We start from the raw sequence: 17739 nt of genomic DNA, 5'->3' as shown, positions 1-17739 counted from the left end.
ATTACCCTCTCTGATAGAGATTGGTGAGTGTAAGAAGAATTGAGAAGAAAAGAGAAAATTAGTTGTTTTTATTTGACTGGTGGTTAATAAGACTGATCGAGAAGAATTGTTAAACGTTTTAATTAGGTTATTATTTTAAATTTATAAATAAAATTCAAATTATTTTAAAAATTAAATTAAAATTATAGAATTATTATGTGTTTCAATTTTAAAGATTCCATTATTCAATTAAATATAAAAAAAATTTATGATAAATATAATATAAATTTTATCGACAACGTCGAGATCCATATCCTTTTACTGACCATATGTGTTCAGCAATTTGATCACGAACTATCCGCATATACATTTCTGCCTCTGATGATTCTTCAATTTCAATACCATCATTGTTATCTTGCTCATCTGTCGCATCATGTGGAGCTTGTACAACATTATTCTCAGAATCAACATTGTCAAAATCATAGTCTTTAATATTATGCTGACGAATAAAATTATGCAGATCCATTGTAGCGAATGTAACACTTCTTTTTGTAGTAATATCATATCTCGGAAATTCATTTAGGACCCTCCATTTTTTTTTCCATAAGCCGAACGTTCGTTCAATAACAGAACGTAATGACACATGCCACCTATTATACATTTCTTTACTGTTTCGAAGAGGTTCACCGTTAAAAAATTATTGGAGATGATATCTTGTGCCTCTCTATGTTCTCTTCGGTATGGAGCTAAATATCCACGTTTATTAGCATATCCAGAATCTACAAGATAATACTTACTATCTGGAGGTACATGAAATAGTGGATCATCACTTATCGCAGCCGAAAGGACACGTGCATCATGGGTAGATCCTGCCATCCCGACAAAACAATATGTGAAAAGCATGTCAAGATCGCATATAGCTAGAACATTGAAGCTTGCAATTCCCTTTCAGTTTATAAATCGAAGACCTTCTCGCCTTGGTGTCACCATAACAGGTACATGTGTTCCATCAAGTGCACCAATAAATCCATTAAAAATGGCCAATATCTTGTATCATCTTGCAAACGATTAGAGATAGCTCTAAGTTCTTCGACTTTTCTTGGGCGTATATACTCTACAGCCAATCGTTCCATTGCTTTAAGCACATCATGAAACTTTCGCCAAATTGTCTCTTGGGCATGTCCAAACCTTAATGCAATATCACGTTGTGTATCATTTGAGGCACAAATGATTAGAAAGATTGCAACACTCTCGTCGAGGCTTATGTTCGTCGAGCTTTGTAAACCATACTTCCCATGTAATATTTCACATAACTGTGTGAATGCCTCTGAACTCATTCGGATAAGTGTCTGACATGAAACTTCATTACTGTAAATTTGATCTCGAACAATTAGCCATCCTCTTCCCCCATATGATGTCATAGGTTGTTTGTAAAATCATCTCGTGTAATATTGCAACATACGAGCTATGCATTCTTCCATATTCGCTTCTTCTTCTAGTAACATTAACTCTGCAATCTCTTCGTCGTCAAGATTCTCGATTCCAAATGAACGCAACTCGACAATTCGTTCCTGATATTTCAAGTAAATTTGTATTAGACATTGATGAAAATATTTTAATGAACATATAAAATATACATGAGAGAAAAACTTAATTCTTATTTAAAATTTTTTAATACAAATAATCACTACTTCTTCCCATCTTTTTCACTTGGCCTATTAAAAAAGTTTATCATTTCCGGAGCATTAGCAGAACTAGAACCTACAGACGTAGGAGAGTCATCAATCTCACTACGAGATTCTTCCGTACGTTGAAAGCTTCCATCAATTCGTGCCTCAAAATTTGCTCTTCTCATATGAGTACGTCGTGTCGAAGTATTTTGAGCACGTGAAGCCGTCCCATGCGTTGTGTGTGGAGCATGTCGAGTTGTCTCTATAGTTGATGATAACACTGTATTTTACTCATTTTAGGCATGTATTTATCATCATTTAGCTTAGTGATCACTCATTGTATCATATCATTTTGCATCACATTTAGCTTATTTTGCACACTTAGGCATTTAGGATCATCTTACATATATATTGCATGTTTTGGTGTGTTTTCAGGTGCAGAAGGAGCTCACAAGGAAATCTACTCGACCCTCTACTCTATCAAACCAAGAGGGAAGCAGCAGAGCAATTCACTCGACCCCTTTACTCGATCCAGGTAGCTATAGACGAGGCAACATACTCTACTCGACCCCTTACTCGATCCTCTACTCGACCAGTTTACTTGATCAAGGGCAACCTACTCTACAAGACTTGTTGATCGTTCAAAGCGTCTTCTGATCCTCCTCATTCCCCACTCAACCAGACATCTGAGCATACAGATAGGAGAGGAAGAAGCATTTACTCGACCAATTGATCACTTGGAGCATGGAGGCAAATGCGCAGACTTTGCAGCACCCTCTTTACTCGATCTCCAAGATCGAACATCTATCCAAACCGCCTCAAGTCTCTTGTCTTCTAGTGAATCTAGGGTTTTTGAGACATTAGTATAAATAGGTCACTTTGGGATTTGTCCAAAGGACCAAGCTTTTATCTCTTAGTTTTTCTTTGTGTTTTAGAATCTTGAAACCTTAATTACTCTTAATCTATTTCGTTTTTGCATTTAGTTCTTTGAGCAAAGTTGTTTATCTTGTTTAGATCTACATTTTGATATGATTTTAGTAATTTCTGGGTTTATGTTCTTGAGTATGTTGCTTGAGTAGTAATTAGGGTTGTTGAGAATGGATTAGATTACGGTAATCTCTAAGTTAGTCTGGTGGTTAAGATTAGGTTAGATTCCTTCTGTATTCGTTAGCCCCCATGCGGTTTTTGCTGGCTAATGTGGAAATTCGACCATAGGTATCCAACGTCGAAAAGACGTTCAAATGGATGCCTGATCTACGAATTCCAGAGATTTGTAGATTCTAGCCCAAGAGATTGGATGTTTAGACTGCTTATTGAATTTTGTAGATTGTTGCTTAAACCCTGTTCTGCTATGTTTCATCAACGAGAGTTGAGATTAGGAAGTGGTAGAGTTATGAGGGTCTCTGTCCCGAGAGTGGATTGACCCGATTTTTGAATCTATCGTCTAGGGTATCTGCTTTTCGCATGTTAGCCACCTGATGAACCCTAGAGTTGCCCTTATCAATGAATCATCCTTAGGACTTCTATTCTTCTTAGATTTATTTGTATTCACCCCTTGATTGCACTTTTATTCACCTGTTATCTGTGTCACCTTTTATTGCATTTTAGTTCGTAAATTTGTTGCATGTTGGTTCTACTCGACCCAATGATCGAGTAGGGCTCTTAAGTTCTCATTTCTGTTATTCGGATCTTGATTTAGGATTGTTACTAGAAACCCACCATCATTATAATCTGGCTTGACTTAGTTGTTTCTATACACATCTTGATTGCTAGCAATAACAGTGGACTGGATTGACACCCCCTATAGCTGCATCGACATGTTAGTGTTTAAGGGGAATTGAACTGAACACACCACACTTCAGCACATAGTTAAGCTAAAAAAAAACTAACTATCAGTTGACCGAGAGAGTCGTGGTAAATCATCATCATATGCTCTTAGATTAGAATTCTCAAAGGGAGGTGCTGTTTGACCATGTTCTTCTATGTCATCTGCTGGCACACCATCATCATCATATGGTTCTTGTTCGAGATCAAGCTGAACTCCAAGTGTGTGGGGTGAATAGCGAAAATCTTGCTCAAGATCATGTTTGCTATGTATAACATCTAGTAAATCTTTGAAAGGAAGAGGCTTATTTTGTAGCACAGTTATATATATTTTTGTTGGTTTCACCAAATTCCTGTAAAATAAATATGATTTATGAGTATGCGATTAACATGTTTACAAGAAACTATATGTTAAACATAATTAAAATTATATTATTATCGTGCATCGATTGTCCCACCATGACGGTTCTATTATGATCTGCCCCGATAATTCAACATGTGTACCACTACCCTTAGATAATATGTTGTTGAAAAACCACTATTTTTTCAAATAGTTAAATTTGCTTTTCATCTCAGGGTCCCATTTAACCGAATCACCAGTTAGTTCAACAAATGTTTCTTCGATTCTCCGTTTACCAGCAGCTAATGGTATCCTAATCGTATAGTCTTCCGCTTCTAATTCAGCGATTACAAGCTCTAGAAAAATTTAAGTTGTTCCAGGCGTCCATTTATGCTAACCACATTTTCAAATTTTAAACAATCACAATTATATTTTAAAAATAATATGTAGGTAAAACTATAAAATAGTATACACAAAACTTTAATAAACATACATTGCATCTTGTATTGCTTGCACCTCTACTCGATGTTCCTTCACCAGCATTTTCACGAATCGATCGTCCTCTACCGATAGTTCCACGACAACCTCTACTACGTGTATTATCTGACCTGCCAGTCATCTTCATAATATATCATAAAATTATTAAGATGTAAATCCATTACTTAAACAAATTATACTTCAAAATTATTTGAATGTTTCCATACTATAGAAATTATACTACTTAAACTATAAACCATCGAAAAATATTCTAGCCAAACTAGTTTTCCATTTCATTTTTGTTTGCATCGAACGTTTTTAATATATAAAAATATATATAACACCAATAAAATTAATAATTATATAAAACTAAATTAACCTTTACAAAATATATAATCTGACTCATTCAAAATAAGTACTAATATTATAACAAAAAACTCCTTAATTTAATGCTAGAAAAACAACTAGTTAAAAGAAATTGTAGATATTAAATATACCATAAATTTAAATTAATAATACATGTGATATACAGGAATTAAAAAATACCTTCAAGATTGAGTTATGCTAATTCTTGGAATGAAATATTAGATTGAAAAAAAATTACGAAAACAAAAAATACTTCTAGAGCTTATTGTTTTGTAGGGATAGAAAATTTGGTTGATTGTGTTGATTGTATAAACTATAGAAGAAATCATTCCTCTATATAGCAAAATAAAATCACGTTTTCTCTCCCCACTTGTTTCATATAAATGATTAAAATTGATTATATTGCATTGGAAAATGTGTCATTAATCTAGATGATAATGTACCACTTGTATTTGGTTAGAAGTAGGCCTTGGAGTTCGGTCATGTCGGGTTAATCGGTTTTGGGAAAATTCGGTTTACAAAAAATTTCACCGAATCTCACCGAAATAAATCTCGGTTCGGGTCGGTCGGTACACGGGTTATTTGGGTCGGTTCTAAGCTTTAAAATTGATTCCGAACTTTAACCGAATTAAATTTATTCCGGGTTATTCGGGTTTTATTAGGGTAACCAAAATTTATTATAGGCTTAAAAGTACAAAATAGAAAACCCAAAAGTATTATTTTTGGACCTAAATCAAATCATTAATCAAGGTCCACTTGAGAAATTAAGATTGTAGAGGAGATCGTGGATGAGAAAAGCTTGAGAGTTGAAAAAGCAGTCCAAGCCGTGATTCATGAAGCCAAACAACTCATTCGGATTTGATGAACTAAAATTTGTAAAGACGGGAATGGAGTTAAGAAGTGTTGACGACACCGGAGAGTGAAAACGGCGTAGAGAAAAGGTGGATCGACGCAAGGGAGAATCAAGGAGAATCGATGTCGCGGCGGTGGAGAAGAATATAATAAGAAATGATCGAAGAAAACAGACGGGAGAAGAGGGAGAAGGTCAAAGAAGAGGAAGAAACAGGAAAGAGGGGAAAAAAATCTTGAGAAGAAGAAGAGTAGCCTTTTTTTTTTTTTTTTGAAGGGAGAATAATGACTTAGATCTAGGGTTTTTTGGCTTTTATATGTGTTCCCCTTTAAACCGAATAAACCGATCGGTTAGTGTCTGCCGAACCGTACCGAACCGTTAACCGAAATCTCAAATTAAGTTTGCCGACCGGTTTACTCCTTTCTTAAATGTCAGCGCCGATAACCGAATGTTTCGGTTTGATCAGTTCGGTTTGAACGGTGTTTGCCGTAAACCCAGGCCTAGTTAGAAGAATGATATGAGTTCGATTTACGTATTGGAATTTTTTTTTCTCCTTTTTACTGTTTTGTGTTTTCTATCTGACTGGTGACAAGTCAATGTATTTAAGAAGATTTTTTTTTATTATTACTCTTTTTTTTCTTCTATCAAACACTACCAGTCAGAGCCATATGTATATGTACGGTAAAAACTTATAAATTAATAAATTATTCTAGTTTTAAATTGAAACTACTATAAAAAATAATATTAATCGATGAATTAATAAAATAATAACTTTTTCAAAAATCATATATAAAATATAGTCCCATCAATATTATATATTAATAATTATATAAATTTACCAATATAAACATATATATTATATGTAAAATATTTAGTATAATATGGCTCTAGTATTATTTTTTCAATATATATTAATTCTTTATAGAGTTCAATTTTAATATTTTTACTACATCAAAAAAAAAAATGTTTTTTTTAAACTCAATAAATGTATTCTATTTGTAATTAATTTTAGAAAGATTATTGATTATAGGGGTGTCAGAATAGGTTAAGATTCATGGGTCAACTCATCTTAACTTAATTCAATTCATGAACTCTGATGGGTTGAAATTTTTGACTCAAATGGGTTGATTGATCAAATGAGTTATTGGGTCAAATGGTTTTATGAATGAAATGAGTTGGGTTGTAATGAGTCAATGGTTTATCCATTTAAACCCATCAATTTTTGTAAAATTAAATCAAACCAAGTTAAATCTCTAAACCAATGTTAATTTGAGTTTAACCAAAATCTATAAACCAATTGAATAAAGGGTGATTTTGAAAATTGTCCTATTTTTGAGTTTCTGTTTGAAAAAGACACTCTACCCTATTTTTAATTAAATACAATTTTAAATATCTTAAATGACAATTCTGTCTAGATTTAAAACAGAATCTGTATTTTTAATAAACTAAAATTAAATACGAATTTTTGGAAAAAAAACTTAATTTAAAATCTTAATTATTATTTTTAACTATTTTAAGATAAAGACAATTTATATATTTTAAATATTAAAATCTAACATGATATTATCAAAAAATGTTCTAAAGTTTATCACTTCATATTTGTCATATTATATAAACAAATCGATTTAACTCCGCTGTCAAAAAAAAAAAAAACTCCAAACACATAATTCTTTAATTCCACATTATTACCCAAGTTTTCTCTAATTGTAAGGTAAACTACTTTAGCTTTGTTTGTAATTTCAATTATAAGAACATGATAATAAAATTCTGCATTGTGTTATTTATACGTAGATATACATATATAGCTGATGTTGTGCGTTTTTATACGTGGACTGATGTGGACATATACGTTTGCATTACTATATAGGTTGTGAATGGTGAGTGGAATTTAGGATGGCTCAACCGCCGCAGTGTGGGTCAACTGTGGTTTTGTTACCATTCATCTAATAAAAGGTGGTACAAAAAGACAGTCCAATTAAATAATAAGAAAAGAAAATTCATACTTATTGTATAAGAGAGTCAAATTTTGTGAAGAAAGAAGATTGAAATGCCTTGAACAGTAAAACTACATGTTGTGTGGAGTGTTTGAGGTGCTTTTTTTTTTAAATAAATAAAAAAAATGAAATGATAATCAGCAACAAAAAAAACGTGATATACCAACCTTCTTTTTTACCTATTTAAGTGTTAGGGGTTCTAATATATAAAGAAATCCTTATAAGGTATGTACTTGAAGAACAAACAATCAAAAAAACAAAATGGCACGATCTTTTTCTACTCTGCATTAGCTTGGAGCTCAGGTTTGTTTTTCATCCCTAACTTTTTTTTTGTGCAAATTATGAAGATGAAGAAGATATTACAAAATAAAAAAATAAATACAATAAAAAAAAGGATAAAGATATAGATCATAGTTAGAAAAGAAAAAGTAAGACTTGTTATGATTAATTTTAGAAATGATGTATTTACAAAGCATTAGTTTTCAAATTGAAACAACCCGACCCATTTAAAAAAAAAAATATAATTAAATATTCCCATAAATATCTAATTAAACCAACCAATAACATAATAATTAAACCGCAAGTCAGAAATACTATTTTATGAATAAATAAATAAATCGATCAACAAAACCAAGAATAACTGACAATCCTAACCGGGTTCCAATAACCAAAAACACCAAACATAAAACAAACGAGTTCCTAGATCATCCTCTCTTCCTTGCCATGATTCCACGATCACACTTTATCTTTACCTGTATCAACAACACAATGAGATGCGTAAGTATTATCATAAATACTTAGTGAAGCGATCCTCCCATCTACGAGCTATACACACAAGCAAATAAAAAGGTATAATCACGAATACAATACAACAAACCAGTCATTGAACAATTCACCCAAAACACATTCACCACACCTACATATCATCACACAAAACAAACACACAACCCAATCGCTCAGATAAGCTCATGGTCACGCACTCACCTTAACAAATTGATTCTAATAGCAATTAAACCCAGGAGAGACTCTCCTTGCGTCTGAAACAGTCCAGAAACGTCCTACAACAAGTCCACACCAAAAGCAACCCTGAAGCAAACTGGACAGGAAAAACCAGAAACAAGCAGTCTCAAAGACGAAACACTAAAATACAAACTAACCGTTAACTATTCAATCGCTACGGTGAAATCCTAGCCGCAGACGTCACAAAGCTGCCCACAAAATCTCGTGCCGATCGGAAAACAGACGAGACCACGATATCAGTTTCAATCTCCGCTGGTCCTAATTCGCGTCTGAGAAAACGTGTCTCACGAAACTGCGAATAACTCAACCAATTTTAATCCAAATTCAATTCTGTAAACTGTAGAATAACGATAAAGGACTTGGGAATAACTCTACCAAAACCCTTTTACCACGATTTGATATGACGAAACTGATTTATCCCAAACCCTAACGATTCTGCTCCTTCTCCTTTTCTCTCTTTTTCTCCTTTATAAAACGAAAAGTGGCTAACCAAAGCCCTAATTTCGAGTTTTCTTCTTTTATAGGCACACTCTACGGTTTCCAATTAACCCAACCAATTAAACCGGATGATTTAAAAACAAACCCTAACCGATTTTCCGGTTCACGGGCGTTACAATTCTCCCCCACTAACATAGATTCGTCCTCGAATCTAGCTTCACCCTTCCACTCTGAGGAACTCCGTGCAACCATCACTACAGTCCGCACTCCCTCCAACCAGACCCCCTCTAGGTCTCTCTATCCAGTCGATATACTCACGATTTACTAGTCATTGTTGCTCACAACTCACTATCCACTCTCAGACCGCAATCTTCGAGCATAAACCGTCACTCTCAGGCCTCGGCTACGGTATCTCGGGTATCACACATATTATCTTCCCCACTCAAAGTCAAACCCTGAGTTGTGTCGGCTCACTCTCAGCCACAAAGTCATCGAGTTACGACACTTGGAGAAAATAATACCACAAAACTCGCTCTCGGGTCGTCCTTCTAAAGCGTGCTCTCGGATCATCACCCGAAGCCACCGTACCCCTCGTACTCTAAAGACACCATGTCCCTCGAGTTACCGGTACCTCAGGAGCATACCCCGCTCCTCACGAGTCGTTGGGACCTTCATGTCCCTCGAGCAACAATACTAAACGCTTCCGAGCATATCTCCAGACTCTCTCATGGATTCGCGTAAGACACCTCTATGCCTCACCATCCATCATATCCCCTCGAGAATATCCTTATGACCAACTCCCGGCCATCTCGTAAACACACGTTTCTCTTAGGTTGTTTACTCAAACTTTCCAAAAATAAACAAGTCCTTTCTAGGAAACTTTCCATTTTTGGAAACCGCATAACATATTCTTAAATAAGACAACTCAAGTCAAATCCAAGAAAAAAAAATACTCATCTTATTAATCATCAACTGTCATGATCGTTACAACTCCAAACGAAAATACAAATGAAAAAGAAATAAGAACAACAACTCAAAAGCTCAAAAACTCAACAACACTGAAACTGGAAACCAAGGAAAGGCAAACTCATGCTGCAACCTGCTTCTCGAACCACTTCTTGAACCTTGCCTTCATCCTCGCCTCTGGCTCCCAAGTCTCCTCTGTCACACCATCGCAGTCCCACAGGACTTTGATCAAAGGAATCTTCTTCCGCCGAAGTTCCTTGATCCTCCTCTCGAGAACCCTCACTAGTCTCGCCTCCAAAGTCATGTTGGGCTGAAGATCCTCTGGAATCTTAGCCAACACCTCATCATCCTTGTGAAGACACTTCCTCAGCATCGACACATGAAAGACCTTGCGAAACGCACGCATAACATCAGGCAACTCTAACCTGTATGCCACTGGTCCCACCCTCTCAACAATCCTGAACGGACCTATGTACCTCGGACTCAACTTAATCTCTGAGATAGACCTGTTCGGACCTCGCAACATGGCCATCTTAAGATACACTCCGTCCCCAACCTCAAACTCGAGCTCTCTCTTCCTCTTGTCAGCATAACTCCGATGTCGATCCTGAGCTTCCTTCATGTTCAGCTTAAGAACCCGGATCCTCTCCGTGGTCTCCTGAACATAATCTGCACCATATATGCTCCTCTCCCCACTTGGGTCCAGCATAACGGTGTCCTGCATGGCCTCCCGTACAACGCTTCAAAAGGAGCCATCCCAATACTCGCCTGATAGCTATTGTTATAAGCAAACTCTACCAGACTCAAGTGATCCGCCCAATGACCTCCCCAATCCAAGACACACATCCGCAACATATCCTCAAGCGTCTGAATAGTCCTCTCAGATTGCCCATCTGTCTGTGGATGATAAGCCGTGCTCATCTGCACCTTAGTATCCATCTCTGCCTGAAAGGCTCTCCAAAATGCAGAAGTAAACTTGAAATCCCTGTCTGACACAATACTCACAGGTACTCCATGCAACTTCACGATCTCGCTCACATATTTCTTAGCCAACACCGTCGCTCCATCGGTTTTTCTGATGGCCAGAAAATATGCTGACTTAGTCAGACGGTCCACGATCACCCAAATAGCATCTTTGGTTCGCGACACAGGCAACCCAACCACAAAATCCATCGTGATAAAATCCCACTTCCAGTCAGGAATGGGTAAACTCTGCAACATGCTACCTGGCACCTGATGCTCAGCCTTAACTAACTGGCAAACATCGCACTCTGCAACCCAATTAGCTACATCCCTCTTCATCCCGACCCACTGATAGTACCGCTTGAGGTCTCGGTACATCTTAGTCGCTCCTGGATGAATGGAAAACATGCTCGCATGAGCCTCACTCAAGATCTCCCGTCGCAACTCCTCATCCTTAGGCACACAAACTCGCCCATGCACAAGGATAGTCCCATTAGCTGCAAACTGATACTCAGAGCCCTCTGCCTTAGAAGCCGCAATCAACCCCTCATCCTTCTCCTGAGCCAACCGAACTCTAGTCAGAAGATCTGCTCGATCCACAGCTTCCAATCCCAATGGCTCTCGTGCCACAGCACACAACCGCAAAGCACCAATCTCACTCACCAAGGCCTCAACACTCTGCCCTGGAGCCGCGCCCACGAGCTTACAGCTCAACGCGTCTGCAACCATATTAGCCTTACTAGGATGGTAAGCTATCTCCAGATCATAATCAGCCACCAACTCCATCCAGCGCCTCTGCCTCAAGTTCAGCTCTGGCTGAGTGAAGATATACTTCAAACTCTTATGATCCGTGAACACCTGCACTTTCCCGCCATAAAGATAAGACCTCCAAATTTTCAAGGCAAAGATTACTGCAGCCATCTCCAAATCGTGAGTAGGATAGTTGCCCTCATGCTTCCTCAACTGCCGTGATGCATAGGCAATAACCTTCCCACGCTGCATTAGAACACAACCCAAACCAACTCCCGAGGCATCAGTATACACCATGTAAGGCTCTCCATGCTCTGGCAATGCTAACACTGGTGTACTCGTCAACAGGCTCACGAAACCCTCCTCGCACTCCGGTGACCACACAAAAGGAACATCCTTCCCCGTCAGCTTAGTCATCGGTTGTGCCATACTCGCAAACCCCTTGACGAACCTCCTGTAATACCCTGCCAACCCAAGAAAACTCCTGATCTCAGTGGCATTCGTCGGTCTAGGCCAATCTCTGATAGCCTCAATCTTCTCTGGATCCACTGAAACTCCCTCTACAGAAACAATGTGACCCAGAAAACCCATCTTTCTCTGCCAGAAACTGCACTTACTCAATTTAGCGAACAACTTCTCCTCCCGCAGCTTCTCCATCACTCTCCTCAGATGTACATCATGCTCCTCAGGACTCTTAGAATACACCAGAATGTCATCAATAAAGATGATCACAAACTCATCCAAAAACTCCTGGAACACGCTGTTCATCAACCTCATGAACGCTGCAGGTGCATTAGTCAACCCGAAAGGCATCACCACGAACTCAAAATGTCCATATCTCGTCCTGAAAGCAGTCTTGCGAACATCTGCCTCCGCTATCGGGATCTGGTGATAACCCGACGTCAAATCGATTTTGGAGAAACAAGTAGCACCCCTCAACTGATCCAACAACTCATCGATCCTTGGCAAAGGGTACTTGTTCTTCACAGTGACCCGGTTCAACTCCCGGTAGTCAATACATAAGCGGAAACTCCCGTCCTTCTTCTTCACAAATAACACCGACGTTCTCCAAGGTGAAGTATTCAGACGAATGAATCCCTTACCCAACAAATCCTCTAGCTGCTTCTTTAGCTCTGCCATCTCTACAGGAACCATCCTGTAGGGTGCCTTAGACAACGGCGCTGTCCCTGGTTCCAACTCAATCGTGAAAGGATCAGACCGTGATGGTGGTAATTCCTGCAACGATTGAAACACATCCTCGAACTCCTGAATAACCCGAGCTCACTGCTACCTGCCCCACAGACTCCGGCATAGATATCATCACCAGGTAAGCCTCGCATCCCTTCTCGATCATTTTCTCTGCCTGCACTGCTGAGATGACGAGACTCCCTGAGGTAGGTCTCACTCCCTGATAAACCAACCTTCCCTCTGGCCGCTCAAAAGAAACTCTCCCATGGTGGCAGTCAAGATGTACTCTGTAATGATCCAACCAATCCATTCCCAAAATAACATCATACAACTCTACAGGGCTGATAATCAAATGTGCTGGCATTGACTCCCCTGCAATCTGAATATCCACACCCTTCGCTCTCTCCAGAACCGCTAGAAACTGCCCTCCAGCAACCTTGACGGCTCCAAGCTGCTCACCAGGATCCCCACGGATGTTGCCGCGCGAGGCACTCTCCGGGGTAATGAAGCAATGCGATGCTCCAGAGTCAAACAACACATGGGCCTCTACACCGCCCACTAATAAGGTCTCTACACAAACCTCATGTGCTAAGAACCCTAACATTCATCACAAAACAATGATATCCAAAACAACAAAAATAATTCACAAAGTCTGAGTCTCAGAAATCATACCAGTAATCGCTCTGTTGCTGGTACCGCCTATCTCACGCGTAGTGTAACCCTGCGGTGCCGCTGCAATATGTGCCAACTGCTGCACTCCCTGCTGCACCTGCGCTCCGTGCTGCACCGCCGGCTGTACCACTGTCACTGCCATCCGCTGCAGCTTAGGACAATTCGGCCTGAGATGTCCCCTCTCCCTGCAGTGGTAGCACTCCCTCGTCTCAGCTCGCTGCGTGCAATCCGCCACCTTGTGGTCAAGGCTCCCACAAGAAAAACATCCTGCACGACCACCCTGTCCAGCTCTGGAAGGATGATCCCACTTCCTCTTCTGCCCCTGCGCAGGCTTGCTGCCCTTGCTAGGTGCCACCTGCTGCTGAGTCTTCTTCGGTTGTACCGCTGGACTCACTCCCACCTCCTGCCTCTGAAGGTCCTCCTCTACCTCAGCAGCCGTCTCCACCAGTGCCGCCTTCGTGGCGTACTGCGACACTCTACACCGCACCCTCAAATCCGGTCAAAGTCCCCTCAAGAACCTCCTCATCTGGGCCTGGTCATCCTCCATGCCCCGACCCGCATACACCAAGAGTCGGTTAAACTCCTGGTCATACTCCCGAACAGACCGCTCACCCTGTGTCAGCTCAAGAAAAAGCGCCTCCATACGGTCGAGCGCCTCCTGCGCAAAGTACTTGGCATTAAACTCAGCCACGAAATCTGTCCAAGACATATCCGCCTGCCTCCTCCTGGCAGTAACACTCCGCCACCACAAATGTGCATCACCCTCTAGAAAATGCACTGCTAGATCTACCCGATACTCCGCCGGGCATCTGCTCGAACCGAAGTTCCGCTCAACCCGCGACCTCCAACTGTCGGCCTCCTCAGGACTAGTACCACCAGAAAAATACCCGGTGCCAATCCTCTGCAACTGCTCCATCATCCTCAAATAAGATGGAACCTCCTCAGCAACCGCAGCCCGCTGCTGCACCTCCGCCACTCGTGGCGCAACTGGAGCCTCCACTGGTACCACACCTGGTAACCGCTCCAACAACTGCCTCAACAGGCCCGCCAAACCAACCTCTGGAATCTGGGCTCCTCCGGCTGCGGCACCCATCACTCCTGGGCCCTCAGCACCAACGGCATGCACACCGGTACCGACACCAGCTCCACCAGCCCCCACTCCGGCTGCACCAGCTATATCGGCACCAAGACCGTTCCTAACCCCGGGCTCCACAAACTCAGGCTGCGAACCCACACTCTGCTCAACTGTGGCACTGTGACCATCACTCTCGCCGGTACCCTCGAGGAATTGTTCCCTACCGCGACCACGACCACGACCACGAACTCCAGCTCCTCTAACCATCTGCGCTACTCAAGAACAAATGGCTAAGAAACTAAAACAAACGAATATATCACAAACAACTTACTGTGGAATCTCATTTAAGGCTCAGAGAAGATGATGCTAGGACTCCGACAACACACAATTGACTAAACACTCCATAATCAATCCTCAATATGCTAACACCCTAACTCATCCCACATCAATCAACAGGAAAATAATTCATCAATTAATTTTTCTACACAACCTAAAACCGTAATCGCTCTGATACCAAATTGAAACAACCCAACCCATTTAAAAAAAAATATATAATTAAATATTCCCATAAATATCTAATTAAACCAACCAATAACATAATAATTAAACCGCAAGTCAGAAATACTATTTTATGAATAAATAAATAATTCGATCAACAAAACCAAGAATAACTGACAATCCTAACCGGGTTCCAATAACCAAAAACACCAAACATAAAACAAACGAGTTCCTAGATCATCCTCTCTTCCTTGCCATGATTCCACGATCACACTTTATCTTTACCTGCATCAACAACACAATGAGATGCGTAAGTATTATCATAAATACTTAGTGAGGCGATCCTCCCATCTACGAGCTATACACACAAGCAAATAAAAAGGTATAATCACGAATACAATACAACAAACCAGTCATTGAACAATTCACCCAAAACACATTCACCACACCTACATATCATCACACAAAACAAACACACAACCCAATCGCTCAGATAAGCTCATGGTCACGCACTCACCTTAACAAATTGATTCTAATAGCAATTAAACCCAGGAGAGACTCTCCTTGCGTCTGAAACAGTCCAGAAACGTCCTACAACAAGTCCACACCAAAAGCAACCCTGAAGCAAACTGGACAGGAAAAACCAGAAACAAGCAGTCTCAAAGACGAAACGCTAAAATACAAACTAACCGTTAACTATTCAATCGCTACGGTGAAATCCTAGCCGCAGACGTCACAAAGCTGCCCACAAAATCTCGTGCCGATCGGAAAACAGACGAGACCACGATATCAGTTTCAACCTCCGCTGGTCCTAATTCGCGTCTGAGAAAACGTGTCTCACGAAACTGCGAATAACTCAACCAATTTTAATCCAAATTCAATTCTGTAAACTGGAGAATAACGATAAAGGACTTGGGAATAACTCTACCAAAGTTCGTTACCTTTTACCACGATTTGATATGACGAAACTGATTTCTCCCAAACCCTAACGATTCTGCTCCTTCTCCTTTTCTCTCTTTTTCTCCTTTATAAAACGAAAAGTGGCTAACCAAAGCCCTAATTTCGAGTTTTCTTCTTTTATAGGCACACTCTACGGTTTCCAATTAACCCAACCAATTAAACCGGATGATTTAAAAACAAACCCTAACCGATTTTCCGGTTCACGGGCGTTACACAAATATAAAAAAGTAGAGTTTTAAAAATATTTAAAATTTTGGTGAGATTTTACAAATTTCCTCTAATGTACAATACTGATTTGAAAATAGCTGAAAAGTGATATAACTTTATAAAAACTTATGGCTAATAACATATAATTATTCTTTTGAAATTTAGAGTAACACAAATATAAATGTATTTCTTGTGGTTTTTATAAAATGAGTTTAAAATCAAAAAGAACATTTGAAGTTAAAGTAATTTAGATTATTAAAATCAAAATACATTTCTTATTTTTTGAAATATGAATTTTACAAAATAATAGAAAATTTAAAATTAAATTATATACAAATGATTATTAATTTTTGAAATGCTCATTTATTTCAATATGAATGTATTACTTATAATTTTGTAAAATAAGTTATAAAATTATTAAAAACAAATTTGAACTTACATTTTAATTTATTTGTAAAATTTAAGCAACTATTATATAATAGTAGGATATAAATTTTACAGTGAATCCTATATTAACAATTATTATTTTTTAAGCTTGTAAATATATTGTTAATAAATTTATTAAATATATGTTTAAAATATTAAATGGGATATTAAATAACCAATAAATTAAATGCACAACACCTTTTTATTAATTTAGTTATAAAACAGTTTAAATTTAAAAACTATTTTCATTTGTAATACTAATGTGTTAAATTAAAAAACAAATTATTCTATATGAACTAATTTAATTAACTACAATATTTTAGATAAATTTTATAAACCACACAATTTTATAAGTAAATTAGTTTAATTAAATATATTGGTTTGTAAGGATTATGCTATTTTATTATGTTACAAGTTATTATAAAAATTTTAAATAATAAAAATTAATATGCTAACTTTTTTTAACCAGTTGATTGTAGAAATGACATTAAATCGTCGAGGAAACACAAATTCTCTTGAGAAAAGCAACACAAGTGCTCATAATCAAACAACATCACATGTAATTTTTTTATTATTGTAATTAATTTAAATTTATAATGTATTCATATTTTTTTATTAAAATTATAAATATATGTTTTTAAATTCGTAAAGTGAAGCTAATTTTAAATGGACTTATCAACGAAAAAGAAGACTCATTGAATTGTATGACGAAGCACTAGCCATGAATAATTACTGTCTTAAAGATCCGACGCCTTATGGTAAAGAGTTTATCACTCGAAAGTTCAATAAAGAATTCAAGATGAATGTTAGCAAGAAAAACATGATAATTTCAAAAAGAAGTATAAGAAGTGGAAAGCTCTTATGAAAACGTCCACCGGCATTTCAGTTGATCCGACGACATCCATGTTATCTGCATCTGAACAATGGTGGAAAGACAATGAAACGGTAATTAATTATAATTTATCTCATAACCAAAAATATTTGTTTAACTAATATAGATGTATAAAAAATTTATAATTTTTTTAACAAGGGTGTAGAATAATAAAATCACTTCATCGAAAACCACCATAATTTTG

The 17739-nt window shown here is 38.1% G+C and overlaps 2 protein-coding genes and 1 pseudogene across 3 annotated transcripts; all 3 read right to left on the bottom strand.

The window, feature by feature from the left end:
• Window positions 1-268: 268 nt before the first annotated feature.
• AT5G28730 (nuclease) lies at window positions 269-1484 on the bottom strand (the record flags this gene model as incomplete). Its single annotated transcript, NM_122756.1, has 4 exons — window positions 269-478; window positions 649-924; window positions 999-1360; window positions 1442-1484. 4 exons carry the CDS (start codon window positions 1482-1484, stop codon window positions 269-271), a joined length of 891 nt encoding a protein of 296 aa, NP_198225.1.
• Window positions 1485-3534: 2050 nt separating this feature from the next.
• On the bottom strand, window positions 3535-4356 carry AT5G28720 (uncharacterized protein; the record flags this gene model as incomplete). Its single annotated transcript, NM_122755.2, has 2 exons — window positions 3535-3826; window positions 4307-4356. 2 exons carry the CDS (start codon window positions 4354-4356, stop codon window positions 3535-3537), a joined length of 342 nt encoding a protein of 113 aa, NP_198224.2.
• Window positions 4357-10009: 5653 nt separating this feature from the next.
• Window positions 10010-14839, bottom strand: AT5G28715 (annotated as a pseudogene; the record flags this gene model as incomplete). The annotated part of the gene is made up of 1 exon: window positions 10010-14839.
• Window positions 14840-17739: the final 2900 nt, after the last annotated feature.

This window comes from Arabidopsis thaliana, chromosome 5 (assembly GCF_000001735.4).
Source record: "Arabidopsis thaliana chromosome 5, partial sequence".
Lineage (NCBI taxonomy): Eukaryota > Viridiplantae > Streptophyta > Magnoliopsida > Brassicales > Brassicaceae > Arabidopsis > Arabidopsis thaliana.
This window is presented reverse-complemented; position numbering and strand designations above follow the sequence as displayed.